We start from the raw sequence: 25165 nt of genomic DNA, 5'->3' as shown, positions 1-25165 counted from the left end.
TAGTTACTTGTATAAATTGCTGTGCAAATTAAATTGTAAACCATTCTAATTGTAATTAAAGGACCACCTCTCACACAAACCTGGCCAAATACTGAAATCAACCCAGAGGCCCTCTTCCAACCCCTCCTGCCTTTAGATATTAGGGCAGTAGTAACTAGCAACAAATTTGGACCTTTTGTTCTTGCCCAGGCCTTGTCATCTGTGCAGTGGCGTAGCATGGGGGGTGCAGGGGGGGCCGGCCGCAACATCTGGGGGGCGCGCTCGCCGCCTCCGGAGTTGCTGAAGAGCCTCGGGCACAGGCTGTAGCAGAGCCCCATGTCTCGCGGAACCGATGAGCTGTGCGCGCGTCCGGGCTGAAGGCATCCGGCAGGCAGCGGCTCTCAGCACTCGCCGCAGTCCCCGCGCATCAGGGCCACGGAGGGCGCGCCAGGCAGCCCCTCCTCACAGTCCCGCCGCTGCTGCTGCAGCAGCTGGGCCATGTTGCATTTTCCTCGCCTCTCTGCCCTCCTCCTCCGGGCAAGCGGCATCGTTTGGGCGGCAGTGCCAGCGGCAACTCGCCTCAGATCACCTGACACAGACCCCCCGCCGCCGCCGTGGCTACCTTACCGTAAATACCCCAGCCCAGGCAGCAGCAAGAAGAAGCTGGCAGCGGCGGCAGGTTAGGGGTTAGGGGCGCAAATTACTTGCCTTGCCCCGGGTTAGGGGGCGCAAATTACTTGCCTTGCCCCGGGTGCTGACAACCCACGCTACGCCGCTGCATCTGTGTTCAGTTTAATCTGATAGTTGTATTGTTCTGATTTGCTAAATTTAATTTAATTGATGTTTTTGTTCACCCTGCTTATTATTGTTATGGATTTTACTTTAGCCATACTGGGAGATACTGTAACTAAAGGGCAGCATAAAAGTTCCTTGTTTCTTTTACTAGATTTATCCACAATTACAGTCCAGTTTATTAAAATTTTTTTTTTACAGAAGAGTGGATATTTAATCAATAATGCATTATTTGATTTATTTCTACACCACAAATGAAGTAAACTTCCTTTAAATTGTAGGACATATTCTAGATGATGGAGACCTTATTGACAATTTGCAAAGATCTAAAATTACCTCAACAGAAATTTTTGAGCGTGTTGAAGCATCTGCAGCAACAGAAGTTAAAATAGAGGCACTGCGTGAAAGCTATCTTCCTATTGCAACTCATGGCGCCATCCTCTACTTTGTAGTATCAGATCTTTCTCATATCAACTATATGTATCAGTTTCCCCTGGAGTGGTTTCATAAGATCTTTGAAGACTCTGTAGAGTACATACTCAAAGTAAAAATTGGGGTTTCGTTGAGTGCCCCAGGAATTTTTAAGCCTCGGTTAGTTTTTAGGACTCAGTCAGAGACACTTCCCGCCAGAGAAGATGAGAACGAAATAGAGAGTATCGCAGTCAATTTCCAAGGACATATTAATGCTATAATAGAGAAATTAACAAAAAATGTTTATAAGGTGTGTACCTGAATTTATTACACAAATGATTTTTGGCTAATACTAGTATCTGTAAAATATAATGTGTTTTTATTAAATTTCTTATTCAACAGAGAGTTTCTTCAGCTCTGTTCAGTGAGAATCAGCTATGCTTTGCTTTTCTGATGTGTACAGCAATTATGAAAAATAAGTATGATGGAAATCTATTTACTAACAAGCTTGGATTTATACCAGAGAATCAGTGGAACTTCTTCCTTCAGTCTAGCATAATGGCAAATATTATGGACACACAGGACTCTGAGACTACTGGTAAAGAAGGCCACATTCAGTAAATGTATAGGTCAAATTGTACTCTCAGGCACCTCTCAGAAATAGACTTGCCATTTCTAAAACAGCTCCTTTTACTTGCAGAAAAGACACATCAGTGGAAACTCCCAATAGGAGATAATTGATATATGCTTTTTCCCCTGCAGTCCCCAGCACCGCCCCCATTATGTTTGGAGGCTCCTCTAATCCTTCAGAGTACCTTTTCAGGGAGCACAAAATGGCAAATCGCCACTTATACCCCTTCTTCAAATAGAACTTCCCACACGATGCTTCTCCCCACGGGTAGCCTGAGTCCAGTGCAATATCTTTAAAATTTCCATTGTTCCCTCACATTAGAGATTCTTTAGATCTGTTACACTACAAACACAGATTCCCCCCCCCCCCTGTTTCTACAAGTGAGAATGAAATTTGGCAATGATGGAAACTGAAAAATCTAAGGGGGAAAAAATCTGTTTTTCATTTTTTAAAGATGTACTAATTAGGCATGCCCTTTTCTAATTTCTAAACTCAAGTAAAGACACTTCAATGGGTAGAACTGTAGAGATGGAAGGTCCCAAAGGGTCACTTGGTCCAACCTCCTGCAATGCAGAAATCATGGACTTGTGGGGATGGAAGAAGCATTTGGGCCCCAGGTTATGGGTGCCCAGCACACACTGTGATGTGACGTCATGATGTCATGTACCCCATGGCCTCAGAACCTGAGTTCCGGTTCGAGGTCTTGTAAGGCCTTGGACAGCATACCTGAGGTTTCACAATGCCTCAGATGTGACTTCTGGTGCTTTGCGAGGCACCAGACGTTGTGTCAGGGGCCCTGCGGTGTGGGTGCTGAGCACCCAGAACAAACTTTGAGGATGCTTGAGCCCCCAGGACCCCCTATACTTGGCACTCCTGCCATCCATGAACTAAAAAACAACAGTTAGAGAACCATAGGACAAGCTACCAAAAAAGTAGTTGTGGACCTCCTCCAATATATTGAGCTATCGTTAATTCCTTGCACAAATCTCACATAGAGATTAGATTATATCTGGTATTTATTAAGCATTCATTCTGATGTGCTTGTGGATGTTTCCCCACCCCATTGATCTTTCATTGATCCTAACACCAAAAAGTCTGCTTCTTTTTAAAGAAATTGTCGTACTAGGCTGATAGAGTGATTTAATCCACTTTAATTGTGAAAACCTAAATTTCCAGGTATGAATCCTTCCTTCAAAATACAGACAGTCTGGAGACACATGTAGACAGACACCTCCATTTATAGTGATTATAATTATTTTAAGAATAGTTATAAAAATTTGGGGTGAATTACTAAGGAACTATTGCACTTAAATTCTGAATTTAACAAGTGTTAGAATCTTCCCTATTGTGATGTAGTTTTTGACAAAAGTTCAAACAAAGTGAAAGTAATATCAATGGAAAACTGTTATATTGTGTACGGCCAATTTCTGAGTAGAAACAACTTCCTCTAGGGCTGCAATCCTATACCCATTTATCTGAGAACAGGCCTGATTGAAATCCATTGAACTTAAATCTAAGGCATTCCAGGACTGCAAATCTCAAAAGTAGATATGTACACTAATTAAATGTATAATATAATTATTATTCCTCAATTAGGTTCACGTGCATTCAAGAAAACTCCTCCACTCCATTGGATTACTGACATGATGTGGAAAGAATGCAGGTACATGAGCACTCACATGCCAGCATTCAGCCTGTTGTGTGATTCCCTTTCAACAAATTCTCAGCAATGGAGAGCTTTTCTAAATAGTCAGAATGTATATTATTTGATCAGTACAAGCTATAGACCAGTGTCACCAAGGGAAGGTAAGTGTTGATGTAAAACTATGTGTTGATTTTCAGCATGCCTTTCTAACCTATTGTTGAAAACACTCCCTGTGTCCCCAAACCATGAAAAATTGAAGAAGCAATGCTCCTGGGGTTAGTTTCCTTTGGATGAGAAAGCATTGGAAATTTGCACCTGACAACTTAGAATCACAATCCATGCATCTGATGTAGTGAGACTCCAGTCCACAAAAGGCTTTTATAATGTTGCATGCCACCCCAATCTCTTGAGTGGTGTGAGATTCCAGGGGTTTCTGGCGTTTACCTGGGGTTCATGTTTCCTTTGGAATAGGGTTACATCAGAGATTGTGATGTCTTTATTTACACATATATACAACCTGAGCCTCCAGTGGAGGAGTCAACAGTATTAGGGTCTTGCTTGCCTTGGATTCAGACAGAAATCAAGCATCGCTCTGACCCTCTGGCTTCCCAGCCAGTTGTTTCTACTCCTCTCTTCAAGAGCAATAGCTATTCTACAGTTCTATTGTTGTGAACAGAGATTTACAACGCTGACAAATATGAAAGATCAGAGAAGAGAAAGGCTTATTTGTGTGGATGATTTGAGAGTTTGTTTGTCTCAAATTAGACCTAATATAAATGAGATTACCCAGCTAAAGCAAGCTCACACCTCTCACTGAGTTTGTATACATAAGGTACATATGTAAGAGGCTTGTTTATAATTATATTTGGAGAATGGTTCATGTTTTTATGTAGCTGCATTGTTTTATACTTTCTGGATGTCCCATGGTCATATTATAAGGTAGTTGTACTCTATGTTATAAATCAAGTACTGCTAAGAGTTGTCTCTTTTTGTTTGTATTTCCTACCAATTTAAAAATTGGTGTGGTATGACCAAATTTTTATTCTGAAAGTGTAGCTCAGAGAAATGTTTGAGAACTACCACACTTCACTTTTATCCTGGCAGTTATGTTATTCAATTATATGGCTGTATAAAAGTTACAAATTTGTTGGAACATTTTTATATGGTTTCAACTGTTTCAAAGTTTCAGTAATGTTGTAAATTACTATTTAATCTCTTACAGACCCAAAATTAGAAGTACTGAGAGAAAGTGATGATCAGGAGAGTGGACCTTTAATTTTCCCTTGGGAGAAACTTTCTGCGTTCGAAAGACTTATTTTGGTAAGTAAAATCAAGTGGGAAGTATTCAGCTAAATTCTTGCTAGCACAATGGGATTTTATTCCACCACCCCCCACCCACTATTCCCAAATCTCCTCTGAAACACTCTAGAACAGATTTGGTGGGAGGAATGGGGGAGAAGAGGTGGAGAATGTTTTATTACACAAGAAGAAATCTATGTGTTGACAGATTATTCACTTTAGTGATACATTGAATACAACTTGGTATCTTTTGGGAGGATTTCAATATTGTGCTGTAGCAAATGCTCCATCAGTGCAAGGATTTCTCCTTGCTCAACAGAATGTTTCCCCCCTCCTTCCACATGCTGTTCTGGGGGTTCACATGTCTCCCCCAGTGTCATCTGGGAGGTGCACAAAGAAGGAGAAGGGGGGCAAGTTCAATTACACTAGGAGATGTCCTTGCAGAGGTTTCATCTTTTAAAGATTGCAGTGTTAGAGAAAAGTCAAGTAAGATGTGACATGATATAAGTTTATAAAACTATGCATGCCATGGAGAAAGTGCATAGAAAAAAGTTTTTTCTCCCTCTCGTGTAACTTTAGAACTTGTGAACATCCAATGAAGCTAAATGTTGGAAGTTTCAAGACAGGTAAAATAAAGTACTTGTTCACACAGTGTAGTTAAACTATGGAGGCAGCTTGCCCTCCAGCTTGGATGGTTTTAAAAGAAGATTCAACAAATTCATGAGGGAGAGGCCTATTGATACCTATTAGCCAAGATGGTTGCGCTCTGCCTCAACAGTTAGAGGCCAGACTTGTGATGCTTCTGAATACAGTGGAACCTCAGTTGTCGAAAACTTCATCAGCCGAACAATTTGGAACCCGAACAACAACAACCTGGAAGTGAATGCTTCTGTTTTCAAACACGCCTTGAAAGTTGAATGGCTTCTGAGGAGCATTTCTCCCATTTTTTTAAAAGGGATTTGCTGACTGGCAGTTACGCCTCGGCTGTTGAACGTTTCGGAAGTCAAACGGTCTTCCAGAATGGATGACATTCGACAACCAAGGTTCCACTGTACCAGTTGCTGAAAACCACAGGAGGGGAGAATGTTATTCTGTTCAGATCTTGCTTGCTGGTTTCCCACAGGCACCTGGTCACCGCTGTAAGAGCAAGATACCAGACTAGATGGCCCAATGGCCTGATCCTGTAGGTTGCTCCTATGTTTATATGTTGCAGTACTTGTTAGTGGAATCTAGTCAATAGGGATCACTTTATGTTTAGCTTCTCTTTGCAAATATTTTTAGCTTTTGAGGGCACAAAGTCCCTCACAGCAATTAAGGAAGTGATAGTTTTAAGGAATTCAGATGCAATCCAATCACAGTTAAGCACATTTAAGTTGCATGTATTTCAACGGGAGAGAGAGATACATGTGCTGTGCTTTCACAATGAACTTAATGGAATTTAAAGGTGCTGCACTTTGCTAAATCATATTGTTCATGAATTCAGTGATATTATCATTTTATTTTATTTTTATAGATAAAAGTTCTTCGGTTAGAAAGCTTAACTAGTGCAGTACATGCATTTGTAGCTGAGAAATTGGGGAATTACTATCTTCAGATTGGAGGAATTAATTTGAAAGCAGTATATGAAGAAGAATCTAATGCCATAACTCCAATAATTCTCATTCATACTCAAGGTGAGCATTTATAAAGGATGAGTATGCAAAAACTGCTTTATGAATTAGGGTACAATCCTAACATGCCCCCCCCCCAATGTGGCTTTGCAGAGTAGCAGGGTCACCAATACATTCATAGGCTTGCCACACACGAAGACTGCAGTGGAAGAAGGGGAGGACAATCTGGCCAAATCTGGACCCAAATACTTCGCCAGCTTCAGTCTGACACAGTGCCTTCACATTATGGCAGTAAGAGATCCAGCAGATCCTGGGACAGTTCAGCCCTACTCTCAGAACACTGCACCCACTTGCAAATTTAGTGGCCGGTGGGAGCCCAGCTAAACTGGGAGAGTTGGGCAGAGGGTCACTTCTATCTAATCCAACCCCCTCGCCAGTCCTGTAAAAGGGGGTGGGTTTGATGGCTTTGCCCTTCTCTATATTTATATGAGTGTACCATGTGCTGCTGACCCTGCTTGCTCCACTTGGCAACCCTGCCAATCCCTTTGCCAACCACCTTACTTGACACCTGGCCAATCCCTGCTCCCTTTATACCTGAGCAAACTCTTCTCTCTTTACACCTCACCCAACCCCTCCCTGCTCTCCCAAACTTCCCCTGCCAGCTCCCTCCAAGCACCCCACACAGTTCACCCCAGACCCCAGCCCATTTAAAGGAGGGAGAGGTGCTTCAGATAGTGGTTTGCCAAAGTGCCTCCCCGCTCCATTAAATAGCTCACCTTGGCCACCTGCTGCCCACACTGCTTGCTTGCTCTCTCCCTTGCCTGCCTGCTATTCTGTTGTCAAGCTGGATTTTGTGTGGCTGCCTGTTGATGGCCATGCAAACTACAGCATGACAACTGCCTTACATTTTTATGTATATAGGAAAAAGTTTATTTGTTTTATAGATGGCCCATGCCTCTGCGTTACCCTACTTAGTTTCTACAGCAGAATCATGTTCATGTTTACACAGATATTTCCCACTGGGGTCTATTATTTCCAAGTAAGTGTGCACCGTAAATTTGTGCACAACAGCCTGAAAATGATAGCAGGCAAACACAAAAAAGAGATGCCAAATTATTTCCCACCTTTAAAACCATCTAGTCATTTCATTCCTGTGGCATCGTGTTAATGATGCAATATAGAATACTATGTTAGGTCTGCTCATTCTTCTGTAGAGCAGCATACATTTTACATAAAGTATTACCGTATATGCACACCTTTTCATTGACCCAATATAATAGGTTTCTGGATGTGGAAATAAAACAGTTATTATTTATGCTACACAGGTGTAGATATTGCAGCTCTCTTTCTACGCCTTGCCCAGGAAATAAAAGGAAGTACACAACATGTGAAAATGATATCTCTGGGACGTGGTCAAGGGAGCAAAGCTGAAGATTTGATATATAAATCAAACATACTGCAGGGACAGTGGGTATTCCTCCAGAACTGTCATCTTGCAGCTTCATTTATGCCCAGACTCTGCAAAATTGTTGAATCGTAAGTGTTTTCCCCTAGCATTTATTTGTATATGCAGTTTTGTTCAGATGAGTGAGGACCAGACTAGGCTGGCATTACTGCACCATTTGCCTTGTAGGAATCAAATATAGTTTTTTATTTATTATTATTACCTTTGATTTATTAATTGCCTTCTCATTCTCAACCACTTTCTGAACTCCCTGCTTTCCTGACCATTGGGTATGCTGGCTGAAGCTGATAGGAGTCCAAGTCTTAACAACATCTGGACAGCCATAGGTTGCTCATTCCTGTTCTGCAGCTATTCACCAGTTCTTTTGAGCTGGCCCGAAGCTGAATTAAATTACTGCTAGGGAATTGTGCTGACTATCACTCAATTAATAGGGAGTAGTCTATATTGAACAATTTTCTCCACTTAGCTCAAGGATCTAAGATGGATGGCTTTAAAAAGAGATCGCACAAATTCATGGAAGAAAATGCTATAAATTAGCTATATATTACCTCCCTTATCAGAAGTAGTAGGTCTCTGAATACCAGTTCCTGGGAATATGAGTGGGAGGTGCTATAGCACTCATGTCTTGCTTGTTGACTTCCTATCTGGTTGGTTTGTGTGAGAACAGAATTCAAAACAAGATAAACTTCTGGTCTGATTGAGAAGTGTTACTCTTACACAGGGATGGAAGGATCTGTCAATTTTTGTTTTCTCAGTTTCTCATTTTTCCACTTTTAAATTCAGTTCTCCACATTTCTGAAGCAATTTACAATTTAAAAAAGCACACTTCATGAACATTTACCAGCATTTTAATTCTGCATTTAATTCTCTTCATAAACACATTTTTATGGATTCTGACTTTAGAGTAACATGATAGAGAGAAATAGCACCAGGGGTTAACAGTTGTTAAAAAATTTCATATTTGGAATGCAGTACCCTATAGGGAAGACTATATTCTGTCAGTGTTTATCTTATTACAATGTTCTCTATCCCTCATTACTATTAAATTTTACACTGTCACAGTTGCTTGGAAAATCACACAAAAATACTGTTGCTGTCCCCATGTTAAGCAAGCAGTTTAACTTGAAACTTAAGCCTTCCTAAACAGTTTCCTACCTCAGAATGTGATGGTATGAAGAGAATCAATGCTGTTAGTTTTTGTGACCTGGCCCTCGGAGTCGAAGGTTGGAGTACTAGATGCTTGACTAGGTGGAGAGATTCAGCTACACTGTATTCGAGATGTTTTTTCACTGGTGGAGTAGCAACAGTTTTGTGTAATGGTCTCCCTGCTGAAATGCAAGAGGCCCCATCAATATTGACATTGCGTGGACAGGCGGAGTCCCCAGATCCCGAGTGGTCCCCCCCGTCATGTGGAATAACGACTCTAGACAACGTGCTATGGGATTAAATTGGCCACAACTTTATTAAATTTCAAATGTGGGTAGACCTTGGCTCAGGCATTGGGCATTCTCCCTCCCTAGTCCCCAGCCGGGGACCTAGGGAGCATCAGGGTTATCCAGTGGGGGGGGGGATGGGCCGGCTCTGGAGAACATATGTTCAAGCAGAGATAGCCGCCCCCGTTACGCCGCCGCCGCAGGGGAGAGCAATGACGACCTTTCGGTGTACGGTCAAAGCCTCCCTTCAGAAACCCCTTTAACGGGGAACCCTGGTATCGCGGCCGCAAACAGGAAGATGGACTAAAGGATTCCGCCCAAGGCCTGATACCGCCAAAGTCGTGACGTTTTGCTACGGGAAAGGCGAAACCTGGCAATGCAGGGAAATTCCTTTCCGGCCCTTTAACAGCGACCTTATCGTAGCAGCGCCCGCATACCTGTGGAGACAGGTTAACCTGCAAAACCTATGAAGAAAAGTTAACTTGCAAAAGAAGACATTAACTGAGGGTGGGTAGGGTGGGAGAAGCTCTGGAGCCAAGTGAGGATTACCAATTAAGATCCACCCTCTATTGTGTGGGCAGGTAATCCCTCCCCCTACCTGGCCTGGTTTCCCTGGCAACACTTCCCCCAGGTGGGATTGGACAACTCACTGGGGTAGGCGGGGACCTCCAGGTATCCCACCTGAGGGAAGGCAAAGCCTATGTTGATGGGGCCACTCCAGATCCAGGGCTGCGCGCGTCCACGCAAAGGGCGCCCCCCGTTTTTTAAGTGGGGAGCGGTCATTGTGCCAGCTCTTGAAGACAACCTGTTTAGACAAGCATTCTCCTGATCCCTTGACCTGATCCTCCTGTTGTAACCCTTTTAATGCTGTTTTAACTGTTACACTCTTTTAATGGGATGTATTTTTATAATTGGTTTTACATTTGTAAACCACTCCGAAGCCATTTTGGCAAATAAGCAATATATAAATTTATTATAATAAAAATAAGTAGTAGTAATTATATATATGTAAGGGGATTGTGAGATACAGCTGCTTTTGTAGGTATGTGTACAGTTGTTGTTATACCACTTCTTGTAAAGATGAATTCTTTGTTAAATAATATTGAACGCCGTGCAGTACAACTTCATAGTCTGTTTTTAGACAGTGGTGGTGTTACAAAATTTGTTCTATCTACAGATTTACTCGATCACAGACAAATATAGACCCTCAGTTTAGACTCTGGTTAAGTTCAACGCCAGATCCATCTTTCCCTATACCTATCTTGCGCAAGGGCCTTAAGGTAAGATTTAAAGTAATCCCTTCAATTAGAGGGGATGGTTCAGATGCCTTGAGGTGAATAATTCAAACAACCAGTTGGCCTGCACACCTGAATGGCTGTGTTACATAAGCTGCCTTGTGGTTATGGGAAGGTAGAGTACTTTAAAAGCAAATTAACCAACATCTTGGTAGAAGATTTATACTCTGTTGATTTCACTGTGACTTGAATATATCTCTCTCAGAATTACATCCAGCTAAAGGAAAGTCCAGCTGCTTTCAGAGGACTTCCATGTAATGAAATGTATTTACAATAATCTTTCAGTGATCCACTAGAAGGTAATATATTTATTTTGCTGAAGTCTGCTTGTTTTTTTCATAAACCGTCCTGCATATTTTCTAAAGATTGTAATAGAACCTCCCCATGGACTAAAGGGAACACTGCTTCAAACATTTGGAGTAAGCGGTACTGAAATAGTAACAGAAGCTGTATTCAACACCACCACCTGTGGGCCTTCATGGAAAAGGTTGCTGTTCAGTCTGTGCTTCTTCAGTGCTGTAGTACATGAAAGAAAGAAATATGGAGCTTTGGGCTGGAACATTCCATATGAATTTAATTCTTCAGATTTAGAGGTAAGAGGAAGTCTTGCAGACCGAAATAAAAGCATGATTGTAAATAGTATCATCTTAAAATAATACCTATTATAACCATAATTTCCAAACTGCGCCTAGTAGTGCTTCTACGCCTCCATAAATCTAGCAGATACAGAAGCAAGGAATTGCCAAGGCATACCCAATATTCACAAATAAATGAAAATTTATTTTTTAAAATTAACACTAAATGTGTACTTATTAAGTACCAGCTTAAACAATGGAAACAAAATACCAAATTTCTGCTGTAGTGATAACCAAGTGTATAGATACAGTCATTTCTGATTATTTTTATCTTGAACCAGATGCACTAACCAAAATTGATGAAAACATCTTCCTGTCCTAGAGAATTAGATGTCGCTCACCTAGTGTTATGGGCTTAAACTCCTCAGTCACCTCACTGTAATTATCTGATGATGCTCCTTCTCCTCCTTGCTTGCACATTACAAAAGCACCCCGTCACCCCCATGGATCTCTCTCTACAGAAGGTGGCGAGCGGAGCTCAGGTGGAGACAGAGCTATAAGAGAAAGGCGCAGGCAGAAGAAAAAGGCCAATATTGATCTACAGCTTTTGCCTGTATCTGTCTCTGAAAGCAGTGGTGAGATGATTTGCCCCTCCTCCCCCCACTTACCGCTGCTGTTGGAGCCAGTCACTCCATCACCACAATCCAGAGACAGACACAGGCAGAAGCAGAAAATCCATTCTAGGTCTTTTCCAAACCTTTAAATCTGAATGCATCTCTTATCTGTGTGCTTCTTGCCTCCTGCCTCTTCTTCCCCCACCTCCAGTTGCCTGTAAGTTGTACTCTTTACTCTCCTCATTGCCACGATCCCCAGTTTTTTTAAAAAAAACTTTAGGGAATGCTTGGGCACACCCCTTTCACACCCCTATGACAAGACCCAGCCACAAAGGACACTAAATATATGTCTTGTTTACAATACCAGCAAAAGGACTAGTGAATGAAGCATTTACACCTAGAAGTGCTTCATGTAGTCTGATACTTCAGAAAATTATAATAGTTTGGGCATGCCTTGTGTGGCTTTTATATATTTTTTCCTTTAAGCAATACACCCTCATTCTATGTCTTTAATTATTCTTTAAATTCATCTCCGTTTCAAAAAATAGTTCATCATATGGTACAGATAGTGACACCTCAGGACACGCAAGTCCAAAGCTCTCCTGGGGGGCAGAGCTAGTCGCTTCATTCTTTGGATCATAGTGCTTGTCTCTGTAAAAAAGGAAATGTAGTGACAAGACATAACCACAGCAATAATGCTACAATAGAAAATACCTTTTTTCAAATTTTCTTCCCAAGATTTCAATCCAGGTGCTGGAGATTCTTCTTGGGAATCAAAAGAAGATTCCTTGGGAAGCACTGCGTTATATGACTGGCGAAGTAACATATGGAGGCCGTGTAACTGATAATTGGGATCGTCGGTGCATTCTTAACATTTTGGATAATTTCTATAACCCTTCTGTATTGCAGGAGGACTTTGCTTACACTACTGATTGGGTAGGGGAAGCCATTTATTTTTTCATTATTTTACAGCACTTTAACAACCTGTACATTGTTATATAAAGGGTTGGTTCAGCCCTAACAGGAAATCGTGGTTTCCTACTACTGTATGCACCATAGCAAGACTTAGGATCACATTTTACCCTCCCTTCTCACCTGTGTCCCTCTTTTGCATGCAAAAGGAGGATATTAAAAACTTTCTGTTGTGATTTTAAACTAACCACAGTTCTCTGTTATAAAACTGTAGTCAAAAAGGGTCTAAGTGCCAGATGTGATACTCTTACTTTGGCTGTTTTGTACATTTCGGTCCAAAAGACTTGTTTTGCATGGACAGCTCTGCACTGCAGAGACATCGCTCACCTACGAGCATCTTAATGCCTCTGTCTCTCTCTAGACTGGAACTCAATATACACTGCCAAGAGGAGAAAAAGGCAGAACTAGCCATGGAAAAACTGTTATCTGGACTCAGGGAACTCTGTGTCAGGAGCTTGTCCTACTCTCGAGTAGGACCCTGGCAGAGACACATGCCCGACTGGCATGTTCCCTTCCTCCTGGTCGATCATTCGGGAGCTTCAAAAGCTTTCTTCTGCCCGAACATCACAGCAACTGATGCCAACAGACATCGACACAATCAGGGATCCACAGAGTCTTCGCAGCTTGCATAACAGACCTCAGCAACTCAGTGTTTTGGCTTATCTAGTTTATTTACAAATAAACACACACGGAGCACTGCAACATGGCTCCCTCTCTCTCTAGCAGCAGACAGCAAAGAGAAAAAACAAAGGACAATAGTCCCACTTCACGGAACACAGTAACACAAACATCCTGTTTCTGTCACTTCCCACTCTGTGGAGTCAAAACATACACTGTCATGTGATAGACAAAAATCCCATGACTGCAATCATGGAGCAGGAATTCTAACACTGGCTGGCTAGAGCATATGAAAGTTTAAATGACCAGTCAGACTCAAACCATGGCTTCAGAACCTTGTTTCTTCTCTTAGAGTGAATTCCCTGAGTTCAGACATAGTTGATAACCAGGGACAGCCCAGGACATCTTTCCACTAGAGGCAAAACCCCCAGTGTTGTCCCCCACCTCCTGCCCCCCCCACCTGGCAACTGGCACTTGCTTGCTGCCTCCTGCTCCTCAACCCCAGAGGTGTGCTCATGGATGGTGGTTGAATGCTCCTCTACTCATCCCTGGGCTGCCCTGAAGAGGGTGAGCAGAAGGAAGATGGTGGCCCAAGGGCAAGTAGAAGAGTGTGCCACTGCAGCCATCAGGGCCAAGGAGCACCTAGCAGCAGTAAGCGCCTGGCAGTGGCAAGTACTGAGTGCCAAGTTCCTGGTGGCAAGAGGCAGGAAGTGGCAGTGGGGGGTTCCTGTTCCAGTTGTGAGAGGGGGTGCATGATGGTGTGGGGAGTGGTGGCACTATTGCTGGCAGTGAAGCGGCTGGAGGTGCAGCAGCACCCCCCCCCCAATGAAACACTGGTTTGTCTTGCCACTTTGGGTGGCAGCTCCTACCTCACCATCTCCCAAAGCACATACATCCTGCCTGTGCAACATGCTGCCATCTGCCTTATTGCAGGGCAGATTCGAGGGGAAACCATACGTGGAATGAGTCTGCCCCTGCGGCTTGATGGAGGTAGAAACTGTCTCTTATGTCTTGTTACGCTGCCGTATTTATCACTCCTGTTATACAAAAATCTGCAAATGGGTTCGAACTTCAATGTCTAAAACTTCTGGTAGAAGACAGGGAACTAGAGATTACGCTAAGGGTGGCCAAATTCTGTGCGACTGTCATAAAACTTAGGGAACAAGCTGTACTACCAAAATGATTAAGGTTTTAAATGATAATTTTAGGTTATATTTTAGTGATCAAGATTTAATATATTTTTAAACTGCCGCTATATCTGAATTGTCTCTGTTATACCCAATTGCAATTCAATGTATTCCTGTTGTATTTTATGATTTTCCTGATATTGTAAGTGACCTGGATCTGGTCTGTGACTGTAATAATAAAATTCTATTCTATTCTATTCTATCCTGCCTGTGAAAGTTCATAGGCCTATACTAGGAAATAAATATCATTCAGAATATACTTGACATTCCTACCGATGCAATGTTCCCTAGCTTTGTGAGCAAACTTATTTTGTATGGATCTATTCTTGAAGGTGAATTCTGATCTACCTTGAACAATGGCTCTATTTGGTTTCTAGTGTTCTCCTGTGAGGATGTGGGCTGAAGACATTAGTAGATGAAAAGCATTTTTCATTGGTTTTGCAGGTATATCAACCCATATCTGAAAAAGATACTTTGAAAGACTGCAGAGCCTATCTACGATCTCTTCCGGAGAGCGATTCTCCAGAACTCTTTGGAATGCATCATTGTGCAGAAAGAGCATACCTAAAGTCTCAAGCACAGTTATTTATTGAGTCAGTTGCCAGGACTCAACCAGCAATGACTACAGACACTCTCATCATCAGGTCACTCTTTGTAGATTTCTTCTTCTGTTTCTGGAATATGACCACAAACTAATAGAGTTAAGCATGCTTAAGTCCCCTAACCTCACACAGAACAGAGAAGAGAAAAGATCCCATTACTGACTCCGCTCGTTGCAGCTGCTCACCTCTTCTAATTTCCTTTTGTTGTTCATTTTCCCAACACCTTCTCGGAGTTACATGTGGGATTGACAACATAAACATGAGAATATTAGCATTAACCAATTTTTGCATATGTACTGTAATATGCAAAATCAGGTGCACTACCCCACAAAGAATGCCTAGGATTATTTATTTGACAACGAACAATGAGCAACATGCAGTGAAACAAGGGGGGTATTAACTTGATTGATAATGATTGATAACTCTAAGACATTGGGTGTTTATCTGTTTGTTCTAGTGGCAGAAAGACTCCAGATGAAATAGTATTGGAAATAGCATCTGACATTCAAATTAGGCTACCACTAACTGTAGAAGTTATGGGACAGACACCTGAAACTGAACCCAAAGAAAAAGTTACATTTGAAAGCTTCAAGTCAGGCTCAGTTTGGGCTGCACTTGCAAAGGTTGCAAAAGGTCAGAACTTTGATTCACATAATATAAAATTAAATTTATCTTTATCTTTATCTTGCAAGAAGGAATATACGTATATATAGTTCTGGTCTGTTTATTATTGTTGAGAATACATAATGAGGAATAAAATCAATAAATAATGATAAAATATATAGCACTCCAACATCTAAGATTAGGTGATTTCTCCTAATTAGCAATTTGATGCTGAGTGTTGGCAGTGAGTATTCTTACATGGAAGCAGGAGGAATTTATGGCATTGTGTCACAGCTGGAATATCTTGGAACTAAATGCATAAGAATTAGTCCAGAATTTGCTCAGGGGTGTGTGTCTGTAGGCAAACACCTTCTCTTTTGGTTAAACCTTTTGACAACTATGTTTCTAGCTACTTTTAATTGATGTGCTTTATTGAATATGCTGTTAATTTATTGCTTTATTACTGTGGTTAATGACACTTATTTTATGTTGACTGTTTGATATTTTTCAGTGTTTTTTCCTTGTCTTTAAGTTTTTGTAATTTTAAAACTTTAATAATAATTTTGCGATTCTTTAGCTTTGTGTTTCTTGTTGTATGCTGCTTTTAGAGGACTTGTCTGGAAAGGTCCCCTAAAAATGTTTTAAATAAGTAAATACTGTAAGTTGGTACTGACCAATATGCCGGAAGCAGAAGATCCAAATAGTGTCCCCTCTCTAAGAAAAAATATAATAATATTTGTATATTATTGACAGCTTTCTGCTTTTTATTAGTGCCCCAAATATTCAGCTTGATGCAGCTAACTTGCTCTACTTATCAGTGAGATAACCAGTGGGTCTTATTTTCTATTGTAGGTCCTAGTTCTTTTATGAGTTCAACTTTGCTAATTGTCTTGCATCAGGAGATTAAAAGGTATAATCATTTATTATCCATAATAATGCAGTCATTACATGGACTTCAACAAGGTATCAAAGGCGATATTATCTTTACCACAGCACTAGAAGAGCTTTATAATTCAGTATTGAAAAACAAAGTTCCTGAACTGTGGCAGGTAGGTGAACAGTTTCTATGTGAATCAAAAAATAAACTTTTAGGATGAGATTATGGACTTAGCTACATTGCCCCCCCCCCCAAAGCACTTTATATGTGTTGTATGTGCATTATAGCACTACAACACAAGATGGCGCTGTGGAGTTTCGTTTTTGCCAACCTGATTTCTCATACAAAATTTACAATGTGTTTAACTGAAACACTGCTTTGATGTGTCTACTTCCAGCCCCAGTTGTGGCTGTCCACCTGCAGAACAGACTTTTGCTCACCAAATGTGATTTCCCCTTCTTTGCTTCCCCATTGCAGTCTGCATGTCCACCAAAGAAAACCAGAAAGGAGATACTATATCTCAACCCTAGATCTGAAGAAGTGTGCATGCACACGAAAGCTCATACCAAGAACTGACTTAGTTAGTCTTTAAGGTGCTACTGGAAGGAATTTGTTTTGTTTTGACTATGGCAGACCAACACGGCTACCTATCTGTAACTCAACCCTAGATTGTGATTTGTTTCACTGTAACTAACTACACTCACTAGCTAGCCTCAAATCATGGTTTGTTGTTGTATTAGTTATCATGGTTTATTCAAGTGAAACAAACCAGTTTGCCTGTCTGCAGGGATCTCACCTGTTATCCAAGAATTCTCCAAGATTATAGATAGAGGCTCTGAGATCACATCCTTAAGCTTTTTGAATCAGCCTTATTTTTTTAGTAACTTACAGAGTCTCTGTTTTCAAGTCATAGAACCGCCTTAAAGTCCAGAATGCATGTCTGACTACACTCAGCTTTACCTTGCCTCTGTATCATGAAACCTGAGGACATGATTACTTCATCACAAGGTTCCCAGTATTTCTACTTTGTTAATCAGTTCCTCTTTGTTGGTGAGGATCAGGTCCAAGACAGCTGATCCCCCTTAGTCCTGATACCACGATTCCCTAGCAGTTCACAAAACCAGAATGGAATCCTGGCAGTAATTCTTAACATCTTCAGAATCTCAGCAGTCTATTTTTATTTTTCTCTTTAAAAGTGGGTTTCTAGCCTCCATAGTAAAAAAAACTGCTTGAGTGGACAATGCCTTTTAAATCACATAAAGTTGTTTCTTTCCATACTATTTCCAGCTGCCAGGGGTTGAGTAGGTATAGTGTGTATAGTGTGTATAGTGTGTGTGGTTTTTTTGCATGCATCTGCTCAGAGATTACACAACTCTTTTACCTGAGTGGGAAGAATGAATGATCAATTTTATTTTTGTAAATTTTAAAAACATGATATTGTGCTTTTTCTGCTATTACGTAACAGCAACATTCCTATAAATCACTTAAACCTCTGGGATCCTGGATTGATGACCTTGTTTTACGAGTGACTTTCTTTTCCATGTGGGCTAAACAAGTTATCACCTTTATGGAATCAAGGTAAAATGCAAAATATTAGAACAGTAAAGATTCTGGTGAAGTATACTGTATAAAGAAATGGCTTTGGCAAGAGTAGAGTTAAAATGCCACGGTTAACATACATTGGAATTGCAAATTTTCTGATACCTACTATAGAAATCCAGAAACCAATTATGAACATGACATATCCAGTGCAGGCAAATTCCTCTTTTGAACCTGATACGTATGTGGGATCTGCAGCAAAGTGTTGGCATTTGGACTGCTCCTGTTCAAGTTCTCAGCCACTCCCTTCCATTCCCTTTCCCTTCCATATTTTCTATTTTTCCTGTAAAAGTCAGTTGGCATTCTTTGTCCGTAGTTCTTGGATCAGTAGTGGGGTGCAGGAGGCCCCTCTTTGGGTCTTTCTCTCTAAAGTTTTTTTCTTTTGTATCTCTGTAAACCTTGGGCACTACTGCTGCTTCACAAATAACTGTCTCCATTCAGAGCTGTGCTGTAACTTCTGAATCTTCCCCAGACCTGCCTTTTTCTTTAATAATCAATTCATCCTTTTGGATGATGGGCACATGTGGAAAGGGAGAAAGAACCACCTCTACTGTTATGTATACTTGTTGTTCTCATTCCATTTTTCATTCCTCGGAAAGGCCGTTGTTTGGATAATGGGTGGCATTCTTCACAGGTTAATGCCTTCAGCTGGAAGGAATTGGTGGGATCTACTGAAGCCTTGCGGCTCGTCTCACCAGACTGAACCAGCTTGCAGTTTACAGTATTTATTTTTTTATTTACTGAATTTGTATACCGCCCATCTGAAGATCCCAGGGTGATTGATTCACAGAATAAAAATCACAAAGTACATAATAAAAACAAGAACAAACCAAGCCAATAACCCCCCTGCCCAGAAACACATTTACAAGAATATAGCCTGTTAATCAGCCAAATTAATGTGACCTCTCCCATTATTTTAAACTAACCCCCCCCCCATGTTCCTCCCTATGCTCCTATGCCATAGGCACTGCTGTTGTGCAATCTGCCTTCCCTTTTGCTCTTAGCCCTGACTTCATGAAAATCTAGGGTTGTGATGTGGTACTAGAAATCCTCCAATGGGGGCTGCATGATGACACTCTTATATTTACTCTTACATGTGTATGGATTGTACTTTTATAGTGGTTAAGCCTTTGGCTAGTGCAGATTGTCATTATTTATTGTATTGTATAATTGACCATTTAAAACCATAATTAATATATACTTCTAAACTTATCATTCTTAAAGGCATCAGTATTTAGTGGTACTTCAGAAGCTAACCAAAACAACTATGCAACCTGGTGAGGAACTTGACCCCTTTGATGGCAGCTCTCAGGCACACCCCAGCTGCTTTTGGCTTCCAGCTTTCTTCTTTCCACAAGGTACATAATTTCATGGACAGTTACTATTTTCAGCAGTGTGTAGATAAGGAGTGGGGAACTGTGGCTGCCTACCAGGTCATTGTTAGGGGTTGGCATAGCAGGGGCTGAGTCTTTCATCTCTTGTGCCAGGCCCCAGATTTCATGTCCCCCCCTTTTTCCAAAACTTTTTTTTTTAATAAGGAAGTCCTCATAGGGTGGCTTGGTGCACTGCAAAGTGCAGTGCCAGTGAGGCCCCAGCCACTTGCCCCCTTAATTTGCTTTCCAGCTGAGGCACAGATTTTATTGATCTGTGGTGCTGGGTAGCATATGTGGATCATTTTGGCTGGTGACAGGAAGCCATCAACAAGACAAAGATTCTCTGCTGGGTGCAGAGGGGTGGAGCCCCACCCTGGGCAGTTAGCAAAAGACAAGAGAGCTGGGAGGGAGGAGTTTCAGAATTGCAGTGGGCTCATGTAAGCAAGAGGAAAAATAGTTTTGTTTCGGGGAATTAGTTTGCAAGTTGGAGAAAAGGAAGTCACAGCACAATGTGGATTGACAGTTTGAACCCAACATAGCAGCCATGAGAGAAACAGGACCCTTCTAGAATGTAAACTGGAAGTCCCCACACCCAATCCTAAACTCAGGTTGTATATATGTGTAAATAAACCATATACAGGCAACCCCCGTGTCAGGGACTCAAGAGCGGGAGCACAGGGAAGGGAGGAGATGGAGAGCGAGGGGGAGCAATCCGAGGGCAGCGTAGGAGAAGATGACAGTAGCCCGAGAGATTCCATGAGCCTCTCCAGCGAATCAGAAGATTCCCAGAGGGAGGCGCTGATGGCCAGGGCAAGGGGGGTCCCAGGGGGGACGCGCCAGAAGCAAGGGGCCAGCGGGGACTCCCAGAGCAGCGGCTGGAGATCAGGACCAGCTTCCCCACCAGAGCGCAGTGGGGGGGAAAGAATCCCAGGTATCAGGGACAGCGTCTCCTCCAGGAGGGAGAGAAGATGAATTAGGGTTGACCACGCCTCCATCGGAGAGCGAGGGAGCGGTCAAGAGGAAGGTTGCCGGCTGGGCGCGCGCGCCAAGTTCAAATGTACAGGCGAGCGGCACAGCAGGTAGCCCGGATAGGGAACCAGGTCCTAAAGCCCGCCGGAGGGAGGGGCAAGAATCAGGGGAGTCAGCGTCAGAAGAGTCCAGAAAAAGTGAAACCCCAGCGGGCAGGAGGGCCCAGAGGAGGAAGGAGCTAAGGAAGAGGTGGAGCAAGGCTAGAGTCTTAAACTGGTGTGGAAGGGGAGGAGACTCAGACAGAGCTTCGCTGGTCTAGGGTTTAAGACGTAGAGCTACGCGCTGCGGCTTTGAAATGGAAACTGAACTTCAATAAAGACTTTTGTACATAACGACAGCCTGGCGTTGGTCCTCTGTGAGCTGGGACCTAGGGGCAGCTCTGACACCCCGTTTTAGGCATGACCAATATGCACAGTGCCAAACCCAGAACCAGAGGTGCCAACTTGAATAAAATATTGTGGGAGCCCAGGTAAGCTCTGCCCTATATAATCGGCCACATGACGTAGTGCACACACACCATTTGAATGGGAACGTCTATCAATTTTTGTGGGGACCCTGCCCCCTCAACTATGGGGGCCGAAGCCCCCATGGCCCCTAGGAGATGGCTCCTATGCCCAGAGCTGACCCGGAAATGTAATAAAAGACTTCACTAAAAGGGTGGGGCAGGGTGAGGCGAAGGCAGAATGGGGTGTTTCAGTTACACGATTTCACACAAGCATGCAGTTACACAAGCCCTGCACAAATCGGGGCTTGCCTATACCATAAAGACCCCATAGTCTACTCTGTGCCTTATTGTCCAACAGGCACAGACCCTGGTAAGTAGGCCTGGTACCCCTGGAGTCTCGCGCCACTCAGATTGGGGTGGCGTGCAACAATATGTTTAAACAATTGTACAAAACATTGCAATGCTGAAAAGGGTTCAGAAAAAGGCGACCAAGATGATCAAAGGTTTGGAGCAACTTCCCTATGAAGAAAGATTACATTTGGGGCTTTTTAGTTTAAGAAAAAGAGTAAGAGGACATGATAGGTGTGCATAAGGTTATGCATAGTGTGAGGGAAAAGTGGATAAAGATTTTTCCTTTTTAGTCAACTAAAGCTGACTAAAGCCTAGTCTCACACCTCTTGCTCCAACATGTGCTCACAAACTCATACATGTATTTTATTCCTGCAGGATTTCTTACTGCAGTTCTTCAGAATTACGCTCGGCAGAAAGAATTGCCAGTGGATTCTCTTAATTTTATCCACAAAGTTCTTCCATTTGTTCAAGATGAAGATCAGAGTCTTAGATTTTTCAGTGCAAAAGAAGCTATAATAAACAAAGCATTTAAGGTAAGAAAATAAGAGCACATGTAGCATAATGGTTAATGACCTTTGATCTGGATGATTAATCTAAGTCATTGTTATGGCCTTATACAATGTTTTTTTTAAAAAAAAATACTGAGAAAATGTATGTGAGATGTTCTGATCATATTGGGAAGATACTATTAAAGAGTGTCTGGAACACATTTCTGAAACAACATGGAGAAGAAAATCCTATGGGGGAAAGTTGCAGGGGCAGGTTAGGGTGTGAATACCCTTCTAATTCTGCAGTGCTGAAGTATTTTCCTTCTGAAGCACAGTTACTTCATTTTCAAAGAAAAAGGAACCACTTTCTGCAACTCTCAAATGACTTCCTGCCAGGACTCAATAATTCTACACACACAAAAAAAAATTAGTGCATCAAGAGACACTTTAAAGTAAAGGTTGAGACCGACTCGGGGGTTGCGGCGCTCATCTCACTTTATTGGCCGAGGGAGCCAGCGTAAAGCTTCCAGGTCATGTGGCCAGCATGACTAAGCCGCTTCTGGTGAACCAGAGCAGTGCACAGAAACGCCGTTTACCTTCCTGCCAGAGCGGTACCTATTTATCTACTTGCACTTTGACGTGCTTTCGAACTGCTAGGTGGGCAGGAGCAGGGACCAAGCAACGGGAGCTCACTCCGTCACGGGGATTCAAACCACCGACCTTCTGATCGGCAAGTCCTAGGCTCAGTGGTTTAATCCACAGCACCACCCACGTTCCAAGAGACACTTTACTTAAGTTCAAATTCAGTTGGGCCAGCCTCCGTTTAAAAAGTACTAGAACACCTTATGCAGGTGAGGGGAAGAGAGGTGGTAGCCAACAGTGTGCTATCCTGATGTTGCTGGTGAGAATTGTAGTCCTGCAGCACTTTGAGGGCATCACACTGACTACTCCTGAGCTTCAGCCATGCTTAACATCATATAGGAAGACCAACATACTGTGTTGCCTATCAGTTAAAATGTAATTTACAGGTTACCAATGAATGTAGATGTGAAGGATGGTGTCATGGAGGCTGAATAGCGGTCATTCTACCTCTGTAAAGGATTGCTTCACTAATTCCTGAATGCATGAAAAATTGATACATAACAATGCCTTTTCCATTGGGTTGATAGTGATTTTGTTTGACCAACATAGTACAGTCATACCTTGGATCCCAAATGCCTTGCTATTCGAACGTTTTGGTTCCCGAATGCTGCAAACCCGGAAGTGAGTGTTCTGGTATGCGAACAGTCTTTGGAACCCAAACATCCAATTGGCTGTAGCCAATCAGAAGCTGCACTTCGGTTTCCAAACGTTTTGGAAATAGAAAGGACTTCCAGAACAGATTCTGTTCAACTTCCGAGGTAGGACTGTAGTACTGACCCACCTGCCAATGCTACCTGTAGGTCAGGTGCCTCTCAGGATAACACCATGACAGCCAGGTCAAGTTCCCTATCTTAAAACATTTATATCATCATGTTGTTGTAGTTTAGTCGTATCCGACTCTTTGTGACCCCATGGACCAGAGCACGCCAGGCACTCCTGTCTTCCACTGCCTCCTGCAGTTTGGTCAAACTCATGCTGGTAGCTTCGAGAACACTATCCAACCATCTCCTCCTCTGTCGTCCCCTTCTCCTTGTGCCCTCCATCTTTCCCAACATCAGGGTCTTTTCCAGGGAGTCTTCTCTTCTCAAGAGGTGGCCAAAGTATTGGAGCCTCAGCTTCAGGATCTGTCCTTCCAGTGAGCACTCAGGGCTGATTTCCTTAAGAATGGAGAGGTTTGATCTTCTTGCAGTCCGTGGGACTCTCAAGAGTCTCTTCCAGCACCATAATAGCTGGTCATAAATTCTGAAGGTTTTATGGAGTCTGGTGGACTAAAAACAAACAAGAAAACCCTATCATATGACATTCATCTATCATTTTTGTTGACTTTCAGGAATCTTCTCGGTGTGAAACTGGAGTTATAGTTTGTGGCTTATACATAGATGGTGCTTGCTGGAATCCCACTACAAAGACATTGGAAGAGCCTGAGCTTCACCAGAGATTTTATCCACTACCAGACATACATTTTTTACCAAAAAAGGTGATTTAAATAAAATGTACATTCTGTGTTATAACAAAAGCTCAGGGTGGCAACAGGTAACACTAATGATACAAATTTTGCAAGTTGGGAGCAGCTATATGATCTTATATTTATACCTGAAATGAGAAACATTTGATTTCATTGTATCATTTTACATCATGCACTCCTTTTCTCACCCACTCCCTTATTCTGACTCCAAGTTTCAACCTGTAAAGTGTTTTTGTCCATGTTGCATGTGCCTGGTGTTTATGGCAGTTGTGGTGCATCTGGCTGGCTGTTCTGAATCTATGACAAATTAACAGTGTGCTGTGCTTGTGCAAACAATTGTCAGGCTACTTGTGTAGAAAAAGGGTGCTGAAGGTAGAGGCTCATACTAACATCTAAAACCCCTTCCCCCTTAAAAGAGGAGACAGATACGCAAAGTTTGCCTGTGTTGTGCTGTGATTTCCTGCTTCGCATATTGGTTGCATGCACATACTGTATATTGTATGTTTTGTGTGCTACTCTTTCATATTCCTCTCATATACAGTCTATTTAAAAGATCGGTTTTATGCTAATATGTATTATTAATTCATCAACACTTCTCTTTTAAAGATGGCCTCCCATGCAAGACCCCATTGTCTAGAGGAGGAAGAAGTCTGGCTACTTTATGAATGTCCACTATACAGGACACCTGAAAGATCAGGAACACTGTCCTCTACAGGTATATCAACTAATTTTATAACAGTAGTTAACCTACCAAGTCTTATACCACCCAGCCACTGGATAACAAGAGGTGTTGCACTGTTATGCCAACTAGATGACTGAGAAAATTTAAAAAATAATTACCTCTTAAACTTGGATACTCTTCAGACTGTTGGACCACTTGAGGTTTTGGTAAACGGATGCTTAAGAATAAACAGTATTTATTGTGGTTTTCATTATGATTTATCTTCTCTTTATTTATATAAGCATGGTAGCAGGTTAATTAAACTTATTTGTGTTCAGTCAGATGTGTGTCAAGCTAGCCATGTGGTAAAGTTGGACTTCCTCAGCTCCAGCAATAAACTTCTAGTGCTTGCTTACCGCAGTATTGTTTCTAATAGTGACCAGCCCAATGCTGCTGGAGCCTTACAATGAGGGCATTAAAGTGATTGCCACTGTCTTGAATCAG

General features: G+C 42.1%; 1 protein-coding gene across 12 annotated transcripts in view; it reads left to right on the top strand.

Moving 5' to 3' along the window:
• Positions 1 to 24932, top strand: part of DNAH14 (dynein axonemal heavy chain 14) — a 137439-nt gene extending 112507 nt beyond the window's left edge. For 7 of the 12 annotated variants that reach the window (XM_081857761.1, XM_081857765.1, XM_081857766.1 and 4 more), the window contains 17 exons: positions 1053 to 1492; positions 1585 to 1780; positions 3410 to 3619; positions 4681 to 4778; positions 6271 to 6430; positions 7693 to 7903; positions 10443 to 10545; positions 10926 to 11153; positions 12488 to 12685; positions 14971 to 15170; positions 15586 to 15761; positions 16584 to 16780; positions 18074 to 18186; positions 19432 to 19565; positions 21781 to 21938; positions 23866 to 24012; positions 24607 to 24932. In XM_081857761.1, the coding sequence (XP_081713887.1) occupies positions 1053 to 1492; positions 1585 to 1780; positions 3410 to 3619; positions 4681 to 4778; positions 6271 to 6430; positions 7693 to 7903; positions 10443 to 10545; positions 10926 to 11153; positions 12488 to 12685; positions 14971 to 15170; positions 15586 to 15761; positions 16584 to 16780; positions 18074 to 18186; positions 19432 to 19565; positions 21781 to 21938; positions 23866 to 24012; positions 24607 to 24819 (3182 nt within the window). In that variant the 3' untranslated portion in view covers positions 24820 to 24932. Of the gene's footprint in view, positions 1 to 1052; positions 1493 to 1584; positions 1781 to 3409; positions 3626 to 4680; positions 4779 to 6270; positions 6432 to 7692; positions 7904 to 10442; positions 10546 to 10925; positions 11154 to 12487; positions 12686 to 14970; positions 15171 to 15585; positions 15762 to 16583; positions 16781 to 18073; positions 18187 to 19431; positions 19566 to 21780; positions 21939 to 23865; positions 24013 to 24606 lie in introns of those variants that run through there. The other 5 variants (XM_081857764.1, XM_081857768.1, XR_014155488.1 and 2 more) reach the window with 5 other exon arrangements.
• Positions 24933 to 25165: the final 233 nt, after the last annotated feature.

The sequence above is a fragment of the Podarcis erhardii genome (genome assembly GCF_964252035.2).
Source record: "Podarcis erhardii genome assembly, chromosome: 3".
Lineage (NCBI taxonomy): Eukaryota > Metazoa > Chordata > Lepidosauria > Squamata > Lacertidae > Podarcis > Podarcis erhardii.
The sequence above is the reverse complement of the archived record's forward strand: the minus strand, read 5'-3'. Positions and strand labels throughout refer to the sequence as shown.